Source organism: Phaethon lepturus, unplaced genomic scaffold (genome assembly GCF_000687285.1).
Source record: "Phaethon lepturus isolate BGI_N335 unplaced genomic scaffold, ASM68728v1 scaffold26954, whole genome shotgun sequence".
Lineage (NCBI taxonomy): Eukaryota > Metazoa > Chordata > Aves > Phaethontiformes > Phaethontidae > Phaethon > Phaethon lepturus.
The window spans coordinates 21,455-43,127 of NW_010533002.1; the positions used below are offsets into that span (position 1 = coordinate 21,455).

General features: G+C 40.4%; 1 protein-coding gene across 1 annotated transcript in view; it reads right to left on the reverse strand.

The window, feature by feature from the left end:
* The window catches only part of JMJD1C (jumonji domain containing 1C), a 57,013-nt gene continuing 35,340 nt past the window's right edge, over positions 1-21,673 (reverse strand). Inside the window, 15 exon segments of the mRNA XM_010285048.1 lie at positions 1-895; positions 1,222-1,353; positions 6,679-6,855; positions 9,150-9,289; positions 10,338-10,460; positions 11,637-11,767; positions 11,880-11,970; positions 12,382-12,550; positions 12,946-13,224; positions 13,696-13,910; positions 14,396-14,609; positions 14,792-14,919; positions 16,095-16,184; positions 19,026-19,178; positions 20,170-20,384. Of these exon segments, the coding sequence (XP_010283350.1) occupies positions 806-895; positions 1,222-1,353; positions 6,679-6,855; positions 9,150-9,289; positions 10,338-10,460; positions 11,637-11,767; positions 11,880-11,970; positions 12,382-12,550; positions 12,946-13,224; positions 13,696-13,910; positions 14,396-14,609; positions 14,792-14,919; positions 16,095-16,184; positions 19,026-19,178; positions 20,170-20,384 (2,347 nt within the window). The 3' untranslated portion in view covers positions 1-805.

Below are 21,673 nucleotides of genomic sequence, written 5' to 3' on the forward strand. Positions count from 1 at the left end.
AGTCATTTTAATGGAAAATGTAAAACCCCTTTCAACTTCAATGTACAAAGCATGTGTAACACTTGCACTTTTAACAAATTAAAGCAAGCCAATGTTTTAAAAAAATACATCGTTGAATGTATATATGTATATATTTACATAGCATATTAAGTTTAATATTTAGCTTTAAAAGTTCACATAAATTTTACCAAAATGAGACAATTTTTAAATAAATTACACCTTTTGAAAACGTTTAATTGTACACTGAATAGCTTCAATAAAATACTGAAGTGTCTGTATTTAATATCTACTTTATATACTTTATATTTTACAAAGTTTACAATTATTTGGCAGTAATTTTCAGATTATGACATGACTGCTGTGCGGACTCAGCAAGATCCCAAATGCAGGCAATAGCTGGTGTCTGTGTCCTACTCTCACAGTAACTGTCTCAATGTAGTGAAAAATATCTGAATTATTTTAGCAAACTGTACAAGTCACATTTACATTTGATCAACAATATAGCATAGAATTTTGTGTTTTTCTCCAAAAATAAATACATCATCTTAAATCTTTGACATTTCACAAACTTCATGTACATTATAATACAGGACAGCAGAATGCTGCTTAATTGTTTGCAAGTCTAACATGTAATCACAGTGGCTGTGATACAAAGCTCTACTGTTGCAGTGTCATTAACAAGTAAATACGATGACTATGTCTTCTTGGCACTGATGGTTTGTGAAGCTTAAATTAGTGTGCATACCGTTCATACGTTAGAAAAAATAACCTCCATTTGACATTAACAGAAAAAAGCAGAGCGTGCTTAGTTTTCATCCATATCTTCCATTTCACCTTCATGAATCTTCAAAGCTCTCACCATTTCTTTAACTGCATGATACAAGATATTTTTAACCTGCAAGGACATCAGACAGATCTTAGCAAGGCCTACGACTAAGGAACTCTGCAAAGCAACTGCGTTCAGAACCGAGCCCTAGGCCTAGCGGATGCAAAAAAAAAACCCACAAAACACCTTTTTACACTTTTTAAAACATAACATGAAATAAATAAACCCAGCAACTCAAAGGAGAGTCATTTACACCCCTGGCATTCATGCTGCTCCTCATTGTTATTCTGTGTGAACAGCAGCGAGGAAGTAGCTCCACGCACTGCTCCGCATTTCAATGAGCCCGAGCACGCCCTGCCTTCCCAACAGCTTCCAGAGCAGAATTCATTTCCTACCTGCAGTTTATCATCATAATTGATTTCTTCCTTTGACAGCCTCAGCTCCTGCGTTAAGTGGAATGACTGTACAAGATGTTCTGGAGACACAAAATCTTCGGTTACTTGAACGCAGCTGTGAAAATTTTGCACCTATCCAAAATAACAAGAAGAGGAGACTGATAATTAGTATTTTGGGGATATTCTTTGGCAGAGATACCTGAGAAAAGAGTGGGCCTTGAGATCTCTCAAACCACACGCTTATCAGTCTAAAGGGCGTCTTTGTATGTTTTATGTAGAGAGCAATTAAGCGTATGCGACTCATCTAAGTTCGCTTCTGGCAAAAGGCACACTTTGAACAATGCACATCTGCCTGCGCTCTGTAGTCAGCTCCGACATTAATTCAACATACTCTGGTGTGTTATTCCACCCTTTTACCAGCTGCACAGGCACTGCTGCCGTCCTACTGCTGCTGCACAGCCATTTCCAAAGCACTGCGCAGGCGCTGATGCCGCGGCAGCCTTGCCCTGCAGGACCCGGCTCCTCGGGACACGCAGACACACTGGAAGCTCGCACTCTGCCAGGCACAACTTGCTTAAAAGGAAAAAAACCAAACCACGAACAAAGGGGCAGGCTCAGAAGCGCGGGGGTGAGGCACCACTTTTTTCTCTGAACACTTCTTACTGATGAGGCAACTACTGAGAGAAACAGACACCACCTCCTGCCAGCCACGTCTTATCTGGAGGACAGGAGAAAGAGAAGTGCTTCCTGGTTGTGACCTGACCACCAACTCCTGTTTGTCCTCTTCAGAAACATACAGGACCAGGTTTTCACCCCTAAACCCTTACAAATTACACTGTTTCTTCAGCATGTCAAAACCCTCATTTCTCCAAGTTCCAACAACTGCTCATAAACTTGTGCAACATTGATTCTGCAAACCTACCGAAGCCCGAGGGGGTGGGGAGGGAGCGCCTTTGCCATCCCAGCAAACAGTCCCACCCTGCTCAGCACTGATGCAGATCTGCGTGTTTTAAACCCCAAAATCTAGGTTTTTAAATGCATACTCTAAAATTTCTATTGTCATACCTGACATTCAAAAAATCTCTGGGGCCTACACAGCTGAGGACACAGCACTTCATTTAAAAATTATCTTCTTCAAAAACACTGCCCAAGTCTGATTTTTTAAAGGCAGCTTGCCCCTTCTGCAGGCGAGATCCCAGAGGGCAGCCCCTAGCTCAACACTAGTGTTGTACGCGGGGTTTCTGCAGCCTTGCAATCATCAAGGACAAAGCAGTGCCGTTCCCTCCTGCGGGTTAATCAAAACCAAAATAATTCCAGAGACGAAGAGGGTTTGTTGATGCCACACAATTTGCAAACGGCAGAAAGCCAGGAGCAGGGACAGGGCAAGAGCTGCCGAAGTGCCACCACAAGCTCCCACCAGCACTCGGGGAATTTCCTAGAGCTTTGGCTGAAACGCCTCTGTGCTGTGCAGCCAGGCTGCCGGCTCCAGCCCCCCCTTTCCCTTGCAGGCTTCCCACCCGTGTCAAGTCTCTACCTGCCCTTGTTTTCCTTTCCACCCCATGCAAATCCCACACCACTCTTTCACTTTCTCCTCACCTAGACGAGGTTTTACCCATCCCTTCTCCCCCCACTGCAGAACAGGCAATATTTGTTGCCCTCAGATCTTTCATTCTGCTATGCCCTAAACCTCCTTCCCTTCCAGGGCCTGTATTATCAGTGCACAAGCCTTTGGGGAGGAAGACAGACTTTACCCAGCCGGTCTGGTACTAAACATGGGAATGCCCTGCTGACAGCCCACAGGCAGCTCTATTTGCAATATTCGTAATACAAGCTGATACAGTGACGCACACAAACACGTATGTTCAGCAAGGATTCCCTGAGGTTTGCGGGGCAAGGACTGTAGTACTCCCACAGTTATGCCCGTTCCAGCTGAGCCGAGAGAACAGCTTCACCCCGGCCCACGCAGAGCAGAGGGTTTTCAGCAGGGCTGGGAGACGGGTGGAGCGTCAGAAAGGCTTTCAGACCTCAGCCGGGGCAGGAAAGGTGAGCGGGCACGGAGGAAAGGGCCTCCCGCGGCTCCTCGCCGCACAGCCAAGACCTCGCCGTCTCCCCCCAAGGATCAGCCGTTCCCGCACAGCTCTGCTCCGGGGCCAGTGCCCAGCCCAGCAGCTCTGCAGCCGCAGCTCCCAGATCTTTATCCTACATCCTTATCGTAACACCGCCAGGATGTCACATTACCTCCAGCATGTTATTTTACAATATAGAATCCTGCTGTTAAATCAAGATAATACCACTATAAAAAACAACATTATAATAACCTGTTCTATTATGAAAAAGTTCTGCACGTAGCCTGAACAGCAGATTTCAATCACCAACTCTAGTATTTCTTTTAATTTATCACTAAAATATTTCACAAATTTGGCTAAGAGTCACCAAATTAAGTCCAGGGAGGGCATCCCTGGAGGAGGACTGTGATACAAGATGACTCAGAGCGTAGCAGCAGAACGAACAAATAATTTAGAAGAACAATAACAAACCCCTTTTTTAGCTGGGGAAGTTTCCAAAGAAAGCTGAGGGCTTGGTGTTACAAGGGCTGGGCAGAGAACAAGGCCCAGACATTAGCAAAGCAGGGCACACTTCTCAGCTCCCCTGCTTGCACAGCCAAGAAGAAAGGAAATACAATCCCAACAGCACGTCACTCAAGGCAGATTCAGGGAAGCATCCGTACAGGAGACCAGTCCAACGCTGTATCTATTTCTGGTTCGTCCCCCTGAGAGTAATTCACTCTGCAAAAGGTACCAGCAAGGCTACTCCGACTGTCACAGCTCACAGGAGAGGCTCTCCCTTGCACCCCGGCACAGTTTGACTTTGCATACTGAAATGAGCACAAGAGGGATGTGACTGCTGTCCGCAAGTACACAGGGAGGAGAGGGAAACCTGGGAAGCAAGAGGAATGCTTTATGCTACCTTAAAATATTAAGAACAAATTACTTTAAAAGCTAGATATGAATCCATAGAAGCTGGAAAGAAAAAAGAATATATAGGAGAAATACACACAACCTTCTCCATGTCAGAGCAGTAAAATTCTAGACCTGCATGTCAGAAGCAGTAGTGTGACAACAACCCTAACTGGCTCCAGGATGGAAGTGTCTGAGCTACACTATGCAACTACAGCCAGCTGGGCTCCCTAACTTCATCCCTCAGCCTGCTCTCCTCTGCTCCACATTACTGAGGAGCAAATAAAAATAAAAATGTTAATTTACCAGCAAATTTAGTATCAGTCTTAATTATTAAAGATGTGCATGTAAATCTCAGAACACTTAACATGTAAACTTAACCTGGTATGTATTCTTGTTCAGGCTTATTTTTGAGTGTTTAAATGTGCTTTGTATATATGAAGTGTTGGTGCTGATCCCTAAGGTCAGTATTTATGCATCTCTATATACAGAGTACTACACACATACATGAAAGAACACGATGCTTTCATTTCCTCCTACGTGGCAGATTCACAGGAACTTCTCACTGAAGATGAAAAGGTTCTCAGCTTCACCCACTAAGGTTTAAAAACACCATGTTATTACCTCCTTGGTGCCAGAAGCTAGAACATTACCACTTCAAAAGCAATTTGGAGTTTAAAGCCAAGGAGATAAAGATAAGAGTGGTCTTATTTTTGGTCCTTAAACCTATGAACTGCAGGGAAGCCTGGAACAGTCCCACTACTTCATGTTTTATATTCTGCAAGGCTTTATATAATGCCACGTGCTACACGAAACAAACTTCCCAGTATGTTTGTGATTTTCTGTGGGTTCCCTTTTCACTCTTGCATCTGGGTATCTCCCTCATTTCAAGAGATCAGAGTAAGGTTACTGGAGGATGCAATACAAATCCTCTCAACTCTGGAAGTCCTAACTGCTTTAGCTTAACAAGAGCTAAGAATATCATCAATGCCAGACATTCATTCACCTTTGTGAGGGAACATCAAGCCCTGGAGACATGGTACAGGGAAAGGCAACCTGCAACAACCCAAGATTTGGTCACCTGGGTTTGGGGTTTTTCCTCTTTCTTTTGCCAAAAAACAAATCCAGACGCGTCATCCAGGGTTAACACACCACCATGTGAAACCCATCTGAAGAATCACTGGAATGACAAAGGCGTCTAGGCTGGGTGAAGCACCCTTTGCTTTCAATGCCCCAGCAACTGAAACAGCCAACAGATAGATTAGAGATGTTGCACTTGTCAGAACCACCACCTGGTCATTTTCTTCCACACAGAAAACCCTACTGCCCTGCTGATGAGGACATGGTAAGCCATTGTTTCCCCTCTGCCCAGAAGAGGCAGCGGTTGGAAGCTGATCTGCAGATCAGCAACCAAATAGCATCATCTTCAGAAAGGCCTGGCCTCACTTGAACCCAGGTGGAGACCAATGATAAATCTTTAACAGCAAGATTTACAACCCCTACTGCAGGGTGGGGATGCTCCTCATTCCTTGACACTCAGCTATCTAATTAGTGGTGCTTGACAGCTGGCAAGACAGCAAGAAACAGGCTCCATTTCCTGTTTCAACATGAAAAGGTTCATGGGGTGAAGAAATAAACAAATATAGAACTGTCCAAAAATCATGCCTAAACAACTGTGCTTTCTTCCGCTTTTCATCAATGAGAAGCAGTTCGCAGACTGTGAGAAAAGAAACCAACTACCAAACAAAATGAAGTAACAAACCCTATGTGCTAGGAGAGGACTGAAGCTTGCCACACAAATTCATACTGTTTCTCCAGAACTGCCCCACCAGCAGTACTTTTTCTTTTAACTAAGAATTAAGTCAGCCCAGCTGCTGCAAAGGTGCTATCACTCTTTCTGATGGTAAGGAAAGCTGCTGAAGGGACAACGATGACTCCTGGTGATTGATGCACTGTCTATGTATGAAGGAACTTAATGTGGAGCAGGAGAACAACCTCCAAATCCTGTTACAGAAACATCTTGTTCCACTCAAACTGTCTCTACAATTCTCCTATGGCTGAAGACAAAAACAATGACACCTGACATCCAGGTAGTTCTATCTGCTTGGGTTGCTTTCCGTGCCTCTCTGGGGTTAGGTTAACATGCCATTTTGAAGAAAAAAAACATACTAAGCTGACTTTGCCATGACTAACAGCAGTGTATTTGGGAATTTGCTAATAAAATGAGAAGTGGAGAAAAGTGGTTAATAAAAGGTGGCTTGTTTTTCATTTTAACGGAAAAAAGGAACAGTATTATTTCAAGCATTCAAGTTGCTGTATGTTAGTACTGGCTAGTCATCTACACAAGCAGATGTACCTTACTATACATTCCAATACACTAATAGCTACCAGTAAGAAAATAAAATCTAATTAGAATACAGATGTAGTTATGTCTCTGAAAAAAGTTATTTTATTGCCATTATGTTACTCAATCCTGTATGTCTAAACAGATGTACATTACCTGATGAAGTGCTCCTGCTGGTAGAATAATAGCATCACCAAGAAACTGAATAATGGTACAGGTTTTTACTCCATATTCTTCAAGAAGTCTTTGGCGAAGTTTTTTGTTCACGTACCAACTCTGATCACGTATTGGATCGTGCTCTGGTAAAACTTCTAAGCCTTGCTCTTTTGCTATCTGGAAGTACAGAAAAGATCCCAAGTCACTTTCGAAAAGAAGCAGAACCTTTTGCTGGGAAGTTGCAAGTATACCTAACTTGCAAAGCAACACTACTGTGTTCCCAATACCCAAATGAGAATTTTAGTCAGGGATTCAAAAGAACCTCAAAGGAACTGGGAAGTCCCACTGAACCGAGGGTATCTGCAGAACTCCCACTCCACAATGCAGAGCTTTAAAGAAATCGGCACAATGACCTATTAATAAGCAACACGCTGTGTGACTTCTTTCATCAAGAAGATAAAATCTGACCTCAAGAGTTCCTATGCTGCCAGTTCCTCAAGCTTACCACCTTCAGTTGACACAGACATGCAACACCACAACCTCAGCTCAGGAAAAAAGCAGCAGATAAAACTAAGAGTCTCATGGTCCCAGGCAACCCACTCTAGGTGACTGAGCATGGCGCTGGACAAAGGGACCTCAAGAGGTTGCCTTCCAATCGCAACCACGCTGTGATAAGAAGTTATTTGCCTACCATCCTACCAAGGAATTTGGAAAAAATTATGAACATAGAAAGACAATACTTCCTGACAGAGGTAAACTTAACTGCAACAACCATTTCTCATCACATTAACCGCAGGGGAACAAATAGTACCCTTAATCAATGGCGAATTAATGATTCATAGTGACTAAAGATAAAAAACACATATCCAATCCATCTGTCATGACTCGAGACAATTATCTCATTAAAAGCAGAGATTTTTTTACTCATATTGCTTTTAAAAATACTTTATTACGTGATGCAGAGCTTGAAACTGTTCTTTTGTATTATCACCTTTCTTCTGTACTAAATGAGATACAGAGATTTTATCTCTTACCCGCAGGCAGAGTGGTCCCAAGGTCTAGTCATTAATTAATCTCCAATTCAGTATTTCAAAAATACCACCATACTAAAATTACAATTCATTTTGAATACCATAGCAAGCTGTGGCAGCAAATGACAAACTTTATTACATAGTATATTAAGTGCTTTTGTTTTAAACCTGCTGCTCAAAGAGTTTCACAATATCCCTTAATTGCTCTCAAAGAAGAAACGCTGAATAATACTCATTGACCACCTATTACCTTGTATTCAGGATTTGTTCACAACTTCCAAACTGAAGAGCCACCACTTACTTTTAGCATCTTTTTGAATACTTTTTGAATGAACAGAAAAGCCTTGCTGTAGAATTCATAATCTCCTGTAATTAGCTCTATTTTGGTTACTAATGCTCATTTTCCCTAAGCAAATGTTTGAGTCACCAGAGGACAGGTGCCCTGGGACCGAAACACTGCCTCAGTGCCCAAGAGCATCTTTACTGCTAAATTTCTTAGGCTCTTCCTGCTCGCAGTAGAGACCTTGGCCTCCCATCTGTTTATGGACCCCTTTGGTTTATCCACTTAAAACTCATTTGATTTTTTTTTCCCCACAGACAGTGAAAGACTTCTTTTCCTCAAGCAACCACTTTAGTGATATTTTGGTATTTCTATGTCATCTGTCAAGACTGCCTTCTACAACATGAAAACGTGGTAAAGACAGGGCACAGAAAACTTCTTCCGAGATGCTATCTCTAAATTTAATGCCATTGATGACTACCAGTGGTGGATATTCGTCCCAGGTGGCAAATAACAACCTGAACGGTTCTGATATGGCTCTAAGTTGTTCATCACATGCTGCCAAAGGAAGAGCTGCACTGTAGCTAATGCTGAAGAAGTTTGCTGCCCTTGGGTACATTATCCCCTACCCACTTTCATCTTCGCTAAGAGCCAAGGCACGTTCTTTGAGCTAACTGACATGACACGGACTCCTGATGAAGATTAGTGGCTGCTAGGTTGCAAGGTCGGGTTTTTTTGCACGAGACAATTGACAAAAATTTCAGCATCTGATACTGCAAGAATGGATCAGTGCCAAAAAACATTATCCTACAAATCCCAATACTAAAAAAAAAAAAAAAAAAAAAAAAAAAGAAAAAAAAAAGAAATTATTCTTTGTATTAGAAAAGGACACGAACAGATCTCCATGCCCTCCTGAGCCTTCAGAGTTTGAGCCTTCAGAGTTTGCAGGCTACCTGTAACTCTTAAGAGGTGAGTACGTATCATGTTACATATTTTATTTGTTGACTGATGTAGCAGGTCAAATATGATTTACGTGCTATAAAGAATTTTGCTTCCCCCGCTTCCCTAAGCTTAGGGGTGGGGTTTGTGGTTTTTGCCAGACCCCTCCGATTTACCAGTTACTTAGATTACTTCTATAAAATATCTATTATAAATCTAACCTTCTGCAGAAACTCCCTTATCTTGTCAGCATCTTTGCCAGCATAAATGTGCCATAAAGCACCAGGTAATTCACTTGAATCTTTCAACCGCTTCCTTAAAAGGTCATCCAAATCCTCCTCTTCAAACTTCTTCAAAACTCCTAAGATTCAACAGAAATATTTTTTTGAAGTGAGACAAAGAGAGAACTGAAACTAAAACACCTTTTTTTTTTTTTTTTCATTTCTTGTGTGAGACTGAGCAGATAAAAGCTTGCCGAATACAACAGAAGCCCTCAGACGATCCTCTTGTTCAGTGTTTGGAGTTAGTCACTAGAACACGAATGCCATAAATACCTTTAAAAACATCATTTAATTTTTAAACTTTTTTTTTTACACCTCTTGAATTTGATAAAGCACATCCTCCTAGCTGAAATAAACAAGCAGAGCCAGCACCAAAAAATTAAAAGATTAAGAAGGTGTTTTCCTGCAGTCAGCAAAAGCAGTGTTTTGCGTGCCGTTCTGCAGCACCTGGTGAAAGAGCTAGAGCTCTCCCAATATGCTCAAGTTTTGCTGCTATTAACTCAGTGCATACACAAGTGAAAACAAAGCGAGTAAGAGACAGCAAACCTATCTGCAGCTCTATTACTCACACCCCAAATCTACATTGGCCGATTATGGAATAAGAGGACAAAAGAATAAGGAGAAAGAAAACTACTTCAGTGATTTAAAGACTGTTTCACATAAGCAAAACACCTCATACAGAGGACTAACATACACCAATTTAAGCTCTCCGGTGCTGAAAAATTACATTACAGTCCAAATTCAACAGGGCAAACACAGTGCATCCAGAGGGAGCAGAATAAACAGAAGGTTTGGCAAACACATCATCCTGACGTAACTACCACAACTTCCAGAGAAAATCCTTCATCCTGCACTTTCATGAGCTCTGCCAGCCCCAGCACAGGAATGGTACATCAATTATAAGCAATGGCAAAAAAAGTGAAAAGGTTTTGTTCGAAATACCATTTCATAATTCATGAACTGTGCTGTATGTTACGTGGAATTAATGTGTATGCACATTCTTGAAACAAAGAATCAGGTTCAAGTACTTATGTACATCTTTTCATCTGCTTCAGAAGAACAGTGTCAATTTTAAAAGTGGCAGATCAGTCAGCCCATCTACAGCTCTCACGAGGAGCTTCCCTTTACCTGATTTGGAAAGTACTCCGTTTCCTTTCGCTATGCCAACATAAACAAGAATGTTCACGACATCAGAAACTTCAATATGGAGATTTGTGGTTCCTATATCATGGTCTTTAGTAGCAGCCACACCTATGTTACAAGATAAAATTAAGATTTGTTGTGTTGTGTATTTTACCTTCAAACAGAAATGTACAACAGCTAACTGAGAAGGAATTTCTGAAAGTACACCAAGCATCACAGAACAGCATTTTATGTACAGACAGGCTTTAATGTGAAAATACCGAGATGCACAAACCGCAAACATGCTTTTCTTTCACTTGCTAAACAAGAAAAAGGTACTTTTTAACAAAGACCTTGTGATATCTCTTAGCCCAGGTAACTGTCCCTACCTAGCAGCTGTGTCAGAACAAAACACATTTCAGCAGAATGATCGAAGACCTTTCCTGACCGCTACGTTCTGTCCCAACCTTGCAACCTTTCAGTTTGTTCAGGGCAGAATATAAGTAAAATGAAAACACGGGGTTATCAAATCAAGTGTCTCACTTTTACGCCTGGCTGTAAGCTGAGTTCTTAACCAAAAGAAATCCCCAAGCAAAGAGGAAAATTAATTTTAATTTCAAGAGGTGAAAACATAAAACCTAAGTCAAAAGGACATTTCAGAACACTAAGCCTTGCAGCAGTATTACATAAAAGCATCATTAATGATTCAGTTCTTCCGACCCATGCCTTGATCACTATTGTTAATATGTTTATTTCAAAGGATGTCTGGAGAACTTTTTAAATCAAAGCCATCATACCACAAATTACAACTAATTTCTTCTCCTATTACAACAATTTGTACAACAGAATTGAACAAATTTGTTTGCAAAAGGAGCAGCTGGAAAAAGTCTGAGGGAAACAACCTTTTCTAAAGAGTTTTTTGAGTGTACAGTATACAATACAAATGATGAGAAAAATGCTGACTTTTATTTATGGCCAGAATTATGAACGCAGTAATAGTTCATGAAGTATTTTGTCATATGGCATTATTAAAGACAGGATCTCTCTGTGTAGAAGTAGCTAACCGTTTACATGCTTCAGAAGACAACAGCAGCACAAGAAAAGATAGAAAGAAATGCAGAAGGAAATAAGCTCTCATGCCTGAGGTGCATGTACTGTTACTACGCAAGTCAGTAAAGTGTTCCTCCTACATTCAGTGAACAATTACCCTCCAAGCAAGCTCAGCTTTCTATCAAGCACTAGAACGTGTGATATTCTACACTTTTAAGGGAAGAGGTAACTGCTACACTTCTAGGGTGTACTCACCATATGCACTGCATAGTCTGGGTCCCAAATCTGGACGGACAAAAAATCCTGGCAGATGAGAAGCCAAGTTCAGTTTTCCTTCTGGACTACAATATTCAGGCAAGGGTAAACTTTTTAGTAAGTCATCATATCTGGAGGAGAAAAGAAAGAAGAATGTAGTTGAATTTGTGTCATTGCACGGAGAGGAAAGAGAAAACCAACATGGAGATTGACTTAAGAATATCTAATATTAAACTCAAATACCTTGCTGGCATCATAGCCTTGAAATCTTCCCCAGAGGGCCAATCTTTCAGTTTTAGTAGAGCTGTTTCCCCATTTTTTATTTTCTGTCGTTCTGCAAGTACCATAGAAATTACTAGAAACAGATACACTGTAGATGTTTTACTTTATGCAACTAAAACAAGTAACTGAACTCTTAACCTGTCTAGAAAGATGCCCTATCAAAACCAGGCAATAATTAATTTCAAGACTCAAGAAGGATACAAAACAAACTCAACCAGTTGATGTACAATGGAATTTGTTTGGTTTCTAGTCAGACCTAACTTGTATATTAGAGTATCTCTAATTCCGCTTAGGTACAAACTGCAAGTTTCCATCAGATTCTCTGGAAACGGGTCACCTAGAGCTTTCTTTTTAAACTAAAGTTTCTTCAAAGCTTCAAGATCCATAAAGAGTATCTTTAACTGCAGTTTTCAACATTGACTGTGTTCAGAATCAATGGAATAATACATTTGAAGTAACGTACTTGAAACATCTTCAAAACCATCCCAGAACTCCTTGACATTGGCGTTTGAAATAATACTGTCTTTGCAATTCAAGATATCAGCTTGCTGGTTTCCAAAATCTAGACTAATTGACTCAGCTTTCCACAGACTGAAGTTCATTTTCTTATGCATACCGGATACTAAGACAGGCTGTAAAAAATAAAATTAAAAAAACAATACTTAGCCTTTTGGAAGTGATCACCTCCTTCAGTTAACCTGGAGTACAAATGCATCCAAAACACACACTGAAGACCTCTGCCTCTACTGAACTGTTAAGACTCCTCCAACAGCAACCATATCCAAGATGTCATACATGCATCTTTTTGAAACATGAATCTCAGTAACAGTGATTTCTTTATTATTAGCAGATAACTGAAGTTTCAACTACAGGAGGTTCATATGTGGGCTATACCCGACAAGGTTTTGTCCACGGCTAACAATGCATTTGCAAACATGGAATTAGGCAAAGCTGTCCTCTAACACAACTTCCCCCTCCTCGAGTTCATACTGAGGTCAGTCTATAGACTAAATGGCTCAATACCTACCCTTCCTTGTTTCCAGCACTCTTTGAAGAGCTTCCAGTTGTTGTTGTTTTTATGGTCTCTGAGCCACAAAACATGCTTATCACAGATCCACGAATACTGAATATCACTGTACAGTTTATTGCAGTCATCCTGAATACATTTCCTATCATCCTTTGGCTCATCTTTTATTTCAGATTTTACATTTATCTTTGGTGCTCTATTTGGAGGAATCTTGTTTTCTACTACTGAAGCAATTATGTCATCAAGAATGTTTGGCATAGTCCTTCCACTCTTGCCACTCTATTAGAAAACAAACAAGTGTTTACTTAAACAATGTAAAAGCAAATAAAGTTAATGCAGTTTCTTTTGCAGAAGAACGACAACATTTCATTGTCAATTAGGAGCCTGCAATTACAATCTACTTCCTTTGTAGAAAACTGCATGCATTCTTACGTGGAAAAAGTTTGAAACCTACGTGTTAACCAGGGAATGAATTATTACAAAACTCATTATATTGGAATCTTTACTTTGTCAGGTTAAGGCTTTATCCAACTTCATGGACATTTGCTTCATAGTATGTATCAATTATCATGACGTGTATATATAAAAATAAATAATAGCTTAACAAAAATGTGTGTGCATAAAGTTTTAATTATAATCTAGTATTTAAAGCAATACAGCTATCAGACTGCTCTAACTACAACGTACCAAAACACATGATAGAGATTTTCAACTCTCGATATAAAACACGGGTGTCTTGTAAACACTTACTGCTGTTCCTGTAGAGTAAACTGGAGCAAAAGCAATACCAGCGTCTGTAGAACCTAGACGCAGTTTGCCTGCTGTTGTAGTTAACAAATCTCGTAAGGTTGAGCCCTGCTCATTGTTCTGGGACGCAGGAGGGGAGCTTTTACAGTTTTGGGACTCCAAATTATCCTGGTCCTTCTCTTCCTTTGAATGTTTTCCAGAAGGACATTCTTTATTCTCTAAAACGAAAATAATCACTGGAAGTTTACACTGTTGTATCACGATGCAGACATAAGAACAGCACCAGTATCCTGCATTTTATAGTGGTGGTAATATGCTGTAGCACTAGTGCTTTATTCACCTGAAAACACACCAGAGGATGAACCAGATCCTTCAAAATGCAGTCAAACAGTGTGACCATGAAAAGGCCTTCCTCAGCATCTCAGACATGCAGCTGAGTGAGTGCCTGTCACAAATGAGAGATGCTGTAGCTGGAAATACTGCCACATTACACATGCATTCCACTAGTGGCTCTTCTGGGAACAGATTCTGATGCCACCAGGAGAAGGCATTACAGTTTCAAGATTAACATTAAGAGGGGAAAGAACATCATCTTTTCTTTTAGTTGAACAAAATACTGTGTGAATTTTTCCTAATTGATTCCATTACATATCACTGGTGCCCCCAAAGCCATGGACATGATATGACCATTTCAAACATATACCTTTCTTTTCTTCTCTGGCTTTCTGCTCCGCAAGATCAGCTAACCAATGCAGTGGGGACTGGGATTCAGGCGGTGTTAACTTGCTGTCTGTGCTTACATCACTCCTTGGACTTGTATTACCATTTGTCTCAGACTTTTGAGGAGTATTCTGCTGTTGAGACTCAGGTGTGCACAGAGAAATTTTATTACTGTGGTTAAGGACATTCTGCAAAACCTGTATAAGAACAAATTTATTTTTAAGTATGTAACTTTGCTTTAATGTATTTCAAAGACAAGGCTAGCATTTAACCATCGTATATGCAAATTAAAATGCAACTGCTACTATTCAAATGTAAAAACCCACAAGAATCAGAACATCTGAACAAACTGCAATGCATACATGCATTTTAGACTCACCTGAGACACACCATTCATTGCAGGGAGCTTGCCAGCTTGCGTGCTCTGCTTGCTGGTACACTGACAATGGGATTTGATTTCAAATTTTTCTCTAATATTGTGCATAGCATCTAGAAGATCTGTCAAAACTAGAAGACAATTAAGAAGAAAACCATCAGCAGCTCTCAATCATCTTGTGACCTTCTTTACAATACACACACTGTGCTGCTAAAATGCTATCTCCAAACCTTTTAAAAATTTAAACTATTGAAATTGCTAAATTTAACACTCAAAAATACTATAAAAAAGACTGTCCGGTTTACCTTAAAGCTCATGCAGAAAGAGACAAGGTCTTTAATTAAGTAATTGCACACTACTCTTCTGAATAATCTAACCTTTGCTCTGCATTCCCATTGCAAGGCACACACCAAGCCAGCCACTCATTCATTATTTACTCCTCATTGTTCAGCGGGTGCCTCATTGCTTCATTTAATAAAACCATCAAACTACAGACTGAAGTGATCCCCGTTTTGACAAAAGAATTAGTATGTGATCATGTCATTTAAGGCTGTTTGGTAATGGGTATGCACAGAAGAACAAAACTGAGCTCATGTAGGTAGTCTTCACTGTGCTGTTTCCAAATGAGTGGTTCACTTCACAATTTACAATTAAAACCAGTTTCAGTCTGGAACCTGTTCTGGGGAATGTCACAATTTGAATGTATTATGGAATCTAACCAACCTTCTTTTCTACCTGAACTAACATGCAACCACCCATAAAATAATGGCTGGGTCTGTACCTCCAGCTTAAAATAATTTAGGAATTTACTTAACAAGTTTAAGGGCACATTTCAGTTTTCTGTTCTCTGCTCTGCATCAGTGTTGCCAGAGATCCCAAGTAAAGTTGTGCTAACAACCACCACCACACCTAACCACACTTCTTCATAAAACTTGGTTGTAAGAAAAATTCTGAATAGTAACTATTCTAAGATTTTCTTTCAACGGCTAAGGTCAGATTTATTAAGTATATTCTAGTTGTTTTATTCTGCTCTGAAGAGGTACAAAATAGTAACAAACACACTGAATTTCCTCACTGCCTGTCCCCAAAACCCCTTCAGACATCTGTCAGCGTACTTCTCTTTCTCTCTTCATCGCCTGTGCCCCTTGCTGTTAACTGCCCAGAATCACTTGCCTTCCTGCAATGATTTGACACAATTTGCAGGTTTTTAAATGGAAAATGTGACATTTAAAGAAACAATTCTGGCCTCTCTTCACAGAAAGACCTGGGAAAAAACCACATCCTGTTCGCTCACAAGTCATCTTACCAGAGCCTGGAATAATCTGTGTTGGCATCAGGTGTTTGTGATCATGAGGCTGGCCCTTCACGCACTTCATCCAGGCATATAACTCCTTATCTGCAAAATAACATTGCCAATTGTTTTACTTTACTTACAGTGGTACAGAGACAGAGCTAACTAACATTTTTCAGATTTGTTTTAGTTAGAAATGGTTTTCTACCCATACTGTAAGTCTTCTGTCCTGGTACCCTGCATGACAAAGATTGGCATACAACAGCTACTTTTCACAATACGGGAAAAAATGGAGTTTTAACAATACCGAAATCGCCGCATCAGTTACAGAGACCTTGCCAATAACCTCGAAGTTTCAAACTATATCCCCTTTACTACATTTAGCAAGTTGCCAGTTCAGCTAAGCCAAAATCCTTCAGTTGCTATTAAGGCGGTGAGACTCCCTTGGTGAAGTCTAACACAGAAAAGAGACACAATTAGGCTGCGATTGTACGGTTAATTTAATGTGACACAACCCATGCTCCAACTGAAAAGTGGCTGTCTTCAACCAGAGAGGGCCAAACAAGCCAGAAAAATGAACTTTTAACGGAATCAATTCTCTGATTCGGCCTACCATGCAGCTGCACCAATGTTACTGGTGGCACAAAGCAGAGGGAAGTTGCATCATGGATTTATGTCAGATTAAAGCAACCATGAAACCACAGGTCTGTATGTACTGGTTGAAAATCATTTGTGGTGGCATAGAGGCCCTAACTGGTAGGAGAGAGGCTTTCTATAAAGTTTCAGGAAGACTGTCCCTGACAGAAAAATATCAAGTGTAAAGACAAGACAGAAGGAAGAGAGTAAAAAATGTCTGCCCAAGCATCTGGTCACCGATCTGCTATGTGATTAGGGGGCAGAAACAGGAATGCAATTTCTCTCTCGACCCCCAGTCTCGTACCCTATCCACCGAACTGCTAGTTTTAAGAGACTCTTCAAATCTTTTTGCTAGTTTGCTTAGCTCTAGTAAGCTAAGGAGTACACTAACAGAAGCATTTAGCACATTTAAAGCATTAGTTTCTTACACTGCAATAGATACACAACATACCAAATGTTCCTTTCAGATAAATATTAGATTTGTTAGCTATTTTGTAGGTTTTGTAACTCCTAAAACATTGAAACAGGCAACTGGTCACGAACAGAAATAAAATCTAAAAAACAAAATAACATGTATCTATGTAACGTATTTTATCACGGAAATATTTATGCCGTAACATGGCATTCCACTTGATGGTGCCAAGACCTGTCTAAAGGTAACAACGGATGCACATTCATTCATTCATGTAGTAAAGTAATGGGAGAAGTCGTTGATAAAATATCTGAATATAGAATATTTAGACCTCTAACATTCCTGCCGAAGCAGGGGTAAACCAGTGTATTCTCTGTTAGATTTAGCAACTGTAACTACCAGTTCCAGGAAAAATGGTGTAATATAAAGTGCTATTATATAGAAATGGGTGGGCGGTTCCAAACTTTGTAAGAGAGTGCCGAAGGAGAGAGTTCACACGAATCCTACAGCATCATTAGAAATAAAGCTGCAGAGAGGGAAGCTATCGTACTTCTGCTTTCGCATGTAACGTTGTGAGGAACAGTAAGGAGAAAGTCTTCCCTGTTAGAAGACTGAAAAGAAGCCTGCTTCTGTATACTGTTTTTTTAAGCTTTGAAGACGTTTTACTAAAATTTTCCTGGCTGGTTAACATGCACACTATAAAAAGCCTCTGACTGCATGTTCCCACTAGGGTAAATAATGTTCGGCGTATATCCCAAGCCACAGCAGATGGATGCACGCACATGCGTGCACACAGACTTAAGCCAGTTAAGAGCTGCTGAAGCAGCCTCCAGCATTAAAGCATTAATGACTGTTCTTGGTGTTGGAAAACACCGACACTAGTTCCCTAGAAACTTCAGGCTTTGATGGAAGTCTCTCGGAACATCCTATAACCGCAGTGTAGGAGGCCTCTCACTGCAGGCCAAGGACAAAGTGGATGAATCTCTCAATTTAGTGAAGATTTGCCATGTAACAGTTAAACTTTATTTTACCAACATTGCACATCTGTGACATTATGCTGCTATGACAAACATGGAAATGCTTTTCAAAACAGCATTATACTTCAATCAGTTCCTGGCGCAGTGTTTGACCGCAGGACTGTGCCAGGGCACAGTGCCTGCCACCCAGGGGAAGGCAGCCCTTTCCAATAAGCAGGCTGAGCACCAATGTCACAGCTGAGGGCTGAACGACCAGACCAATCTTCCCATCTTCCTCCTTTCAGCTGCAACCAGGCTGGGTCACTCAGACATCACAGGTTTGAAAGTCAGTCCTGTTACACTTCACTACAGACTACACTAGACATTTCCATTAAAGCACAGGAATTAGGTTAAACTGAGCACATGTGTAGGCTGCTGGATTGTGAAACCTCCATTAACACTAATTTTAAATACTATGTGAAGTATTTTTCTCAATTTTTTTTTTTTTAATAAATTAGGCTGTTAGGTCAATATGACAAACCATGTATTTCTGAAGGGAGGACTCCAGACAGTACTCAAATCAGGGCAAGTCTTAACAGCAATGAGTTACCATAAAGCAAGGAGGCGTAATGGAGTTCCAGTCTCACAATTGACGAACAAGATTTAACCTTGAGGGGCAAGGCACAAGTAATCCAAGACAATCCACACAGTAAGACTGAAAAGCAGACAAAGACCTAAAATAGCCCCCAGAGCAGTTGCTTTCTGAATGACCGATTCTATGTCTACTGACAAAAAAGGAGGTGAAAAAGATTTAAGAGAAACAAAAACACACAAGCAGGAATTTAACACTTTACAGAAAGGCAGTTACACTAGAGGATCAGCAGCTCTACAACAAATGAGAATAAACAGCCTACACAACACTCTAGTTCATAAAGAACTGACCTCTAGAACTTTTTCTTTCCTTTGCCTTGTAACAATCTAGGCAGACCACAAATCCACATTTTTGGCAGACCCAATGAATGTTAAATAATGTGGCTTCACATGCATCACACATCTCACGGACTCCTCTCACTGCTCTCTTCCATGCAATTTTGGCTGAAATACAAAATAAGCAGAATAAAAGGACAGAAATTTAAATGCAAAGCACAGAATGAATAGTCTTTATAGATGAAGCATTTGTAATTTTCCCCTCAGACTCAACCGGGCATGTGGGGAGCAAAGCAATCCTTCATAAGCAGACCATCAACATCTACCCCCTTGGTTGTGTTACACAGCATCCCCATTAAATGCTACTATGAATACACTATAAAGAAATTAAAGCATCCAAAAACCACAGACTGAAGTAATACAGAAAGAATATTCCCACTCGACATGAGTGGGTTGCAAGTATGAAGGAGGACTTCTGTAACATATACTTTTATCCCCATGCAATGAAGAGAGCTGGGTTTTTCACCTGATGGGCTATAGAACACTCATTTAATCTCAAGGGCAGCCAAACTGGGTGAGTTGGATGGTTAAAGTCAGCAGGCGGGGAGGGAGATGCCTGCTCTAGAGACCTGCCCCACCTCCTCCTCCTCGTATTGCCTGCCCTTTTAAAGCCTGTGCCCATTTGCCAGGGGCCAGGAGGACAGGCTATCTGTGGCTTTGGTGAGGAGGAGGTAACGCTGTTAACACACGCTCCGTGGGGCTCATGCTGTCACACTATTCTCCGTTTTTTTGGGAAAGGGACACATCAGAAACACATCTGTTGGCAGGAGTCAGTACCTGGCTCGCTGTGGACCTTGGCTTGCAGCTCGACGCTCTGGCCGGCGAGCTGGGGGCCAAGCTGGAAACCAAGGCTGCTCCAATCCCAACAGCAGCCTGGCCCTGGCCCAGCACAGCCGCCAGCACAGGGAGGGGGAACGGGCCGGCCCCACTGCGGAAGGCCTTTGCCCCTTCCCGACATACCCTCTTACAAAATAACCCAGGAAAATCCGAAAGGAGAGTCCAGTGGAGTGAGCTACTCAAAAGGAAGCAATGGGTCCTGACGAATGCAAACACTGGAGTAGAACTGCAGAACTCTTGTGAGCATTTGAGATTTCCTTACCGTCTTTTTTCACCCAGGACATGGCCGTTTTCTCAGATGTTACTAACTGACAAAATTTATCACCTATGATATCTAGAATATATTTGGAAGTTTCTAGGTCCAGTTCATCATCTTCATAGTTTTCATGTGTCCATAAACTCAGTGCTTCATCATCATATTGATCAGGAGAGGAGAAACCATCTATCCTAACCACTCCATTCTTACTAAAAGATAACCTAAAAATGAAAACAGATAATTTAACTGCATATATCATCACATTCTGTGACCTACAGTTTACTTGCTAGTTTGCCTTACTGTCTATGTCTCACAAGAAGTAAGTTTTCTTTACTTTCTTTAGCATCCTGCATGTTTTTTAATTTAAAAATAAATCCTACTGCCAAAATGATTTAAAAATGAACAGTAAAGGATAAGGAAGAATAGAATCCATTTACTCCCTGTAAAGTTTATTGGCTTTGCAAAACAAACGGTAAAGAAGCACGGAATCTAAAACTAACTTTTTAGGCAATTTTTGCATTCAGTTTTACTCACCATTCTCTCTCTGTAACATTTACCGCTTTAAAATTGCAGACAGGAAAATTCTCTTTTTTTTTTTTTTTTTTGTTCCACCTATTCCTCACCTTTCATTTTCAAAGTGTCTGTGACAGCAATCACTTAAGAGTCCTCTTTTATAGATCATTCTATCCTACCACTCATACTCAGAAAACGAGCTCGAACACTATATTTAAGCCTTTCTAGGCAGATCACTAATACAAGATAACATTTTTGTATCCACTAATTTCTGACCTTTAAAATAACTAAAGGTTTTCCTGTTATCCTACTGGATACCGTGCCACTAACTCTGCCTCTATTTAGCCTATTTTTAAGCAGTAACAATTGATTATTTCTTCTTGCATAATACAGGATAATTCATTATACATATGCATTTATTATAATAGTTAAGGAATTTTACAGCAAAGCCAGTAAAATAGTCCTGAATTCAGAACTAAGTATTAAAAATTATATTTAGATACGTATTTAATGAACAAGAAGAAATTATGAATTTTCAGTTACGATAATGACTTCCAACATTAGCGCAAACTTCATTTACAATTCAAGCCCTGATATCTACACAAAATGAAAGTAATTCAACTGGTGTAAAATTTACCACAAGATATTAGAAACATTCAGATTTTTAAATTCCTAACTGTGTTTTAAGATGTTGGCAAAGCTTTATGACTGATGTTCCCTCCTTTACACAGGAGAAGAAAAAAGAAAAAAAAACCCATGACATTGCCACATTAGGAAGCAAATATTCTTACGCAGAAGATATTCTGAGTCCAACCCTGAAATGATTCCTGTAGGACTACCAAGTCTTGTAACTTCATTATAAAAAATTAAACACCATCTAGGGAGCAATTTCCCATCCAAAACGAGTTGGATATATACCGACAACACAGCCCACGTGCAAATTAAAGCCAGTTTGGTCCGTCTCAATAGCTGTGCTGCCTGCACCACGTACACGACG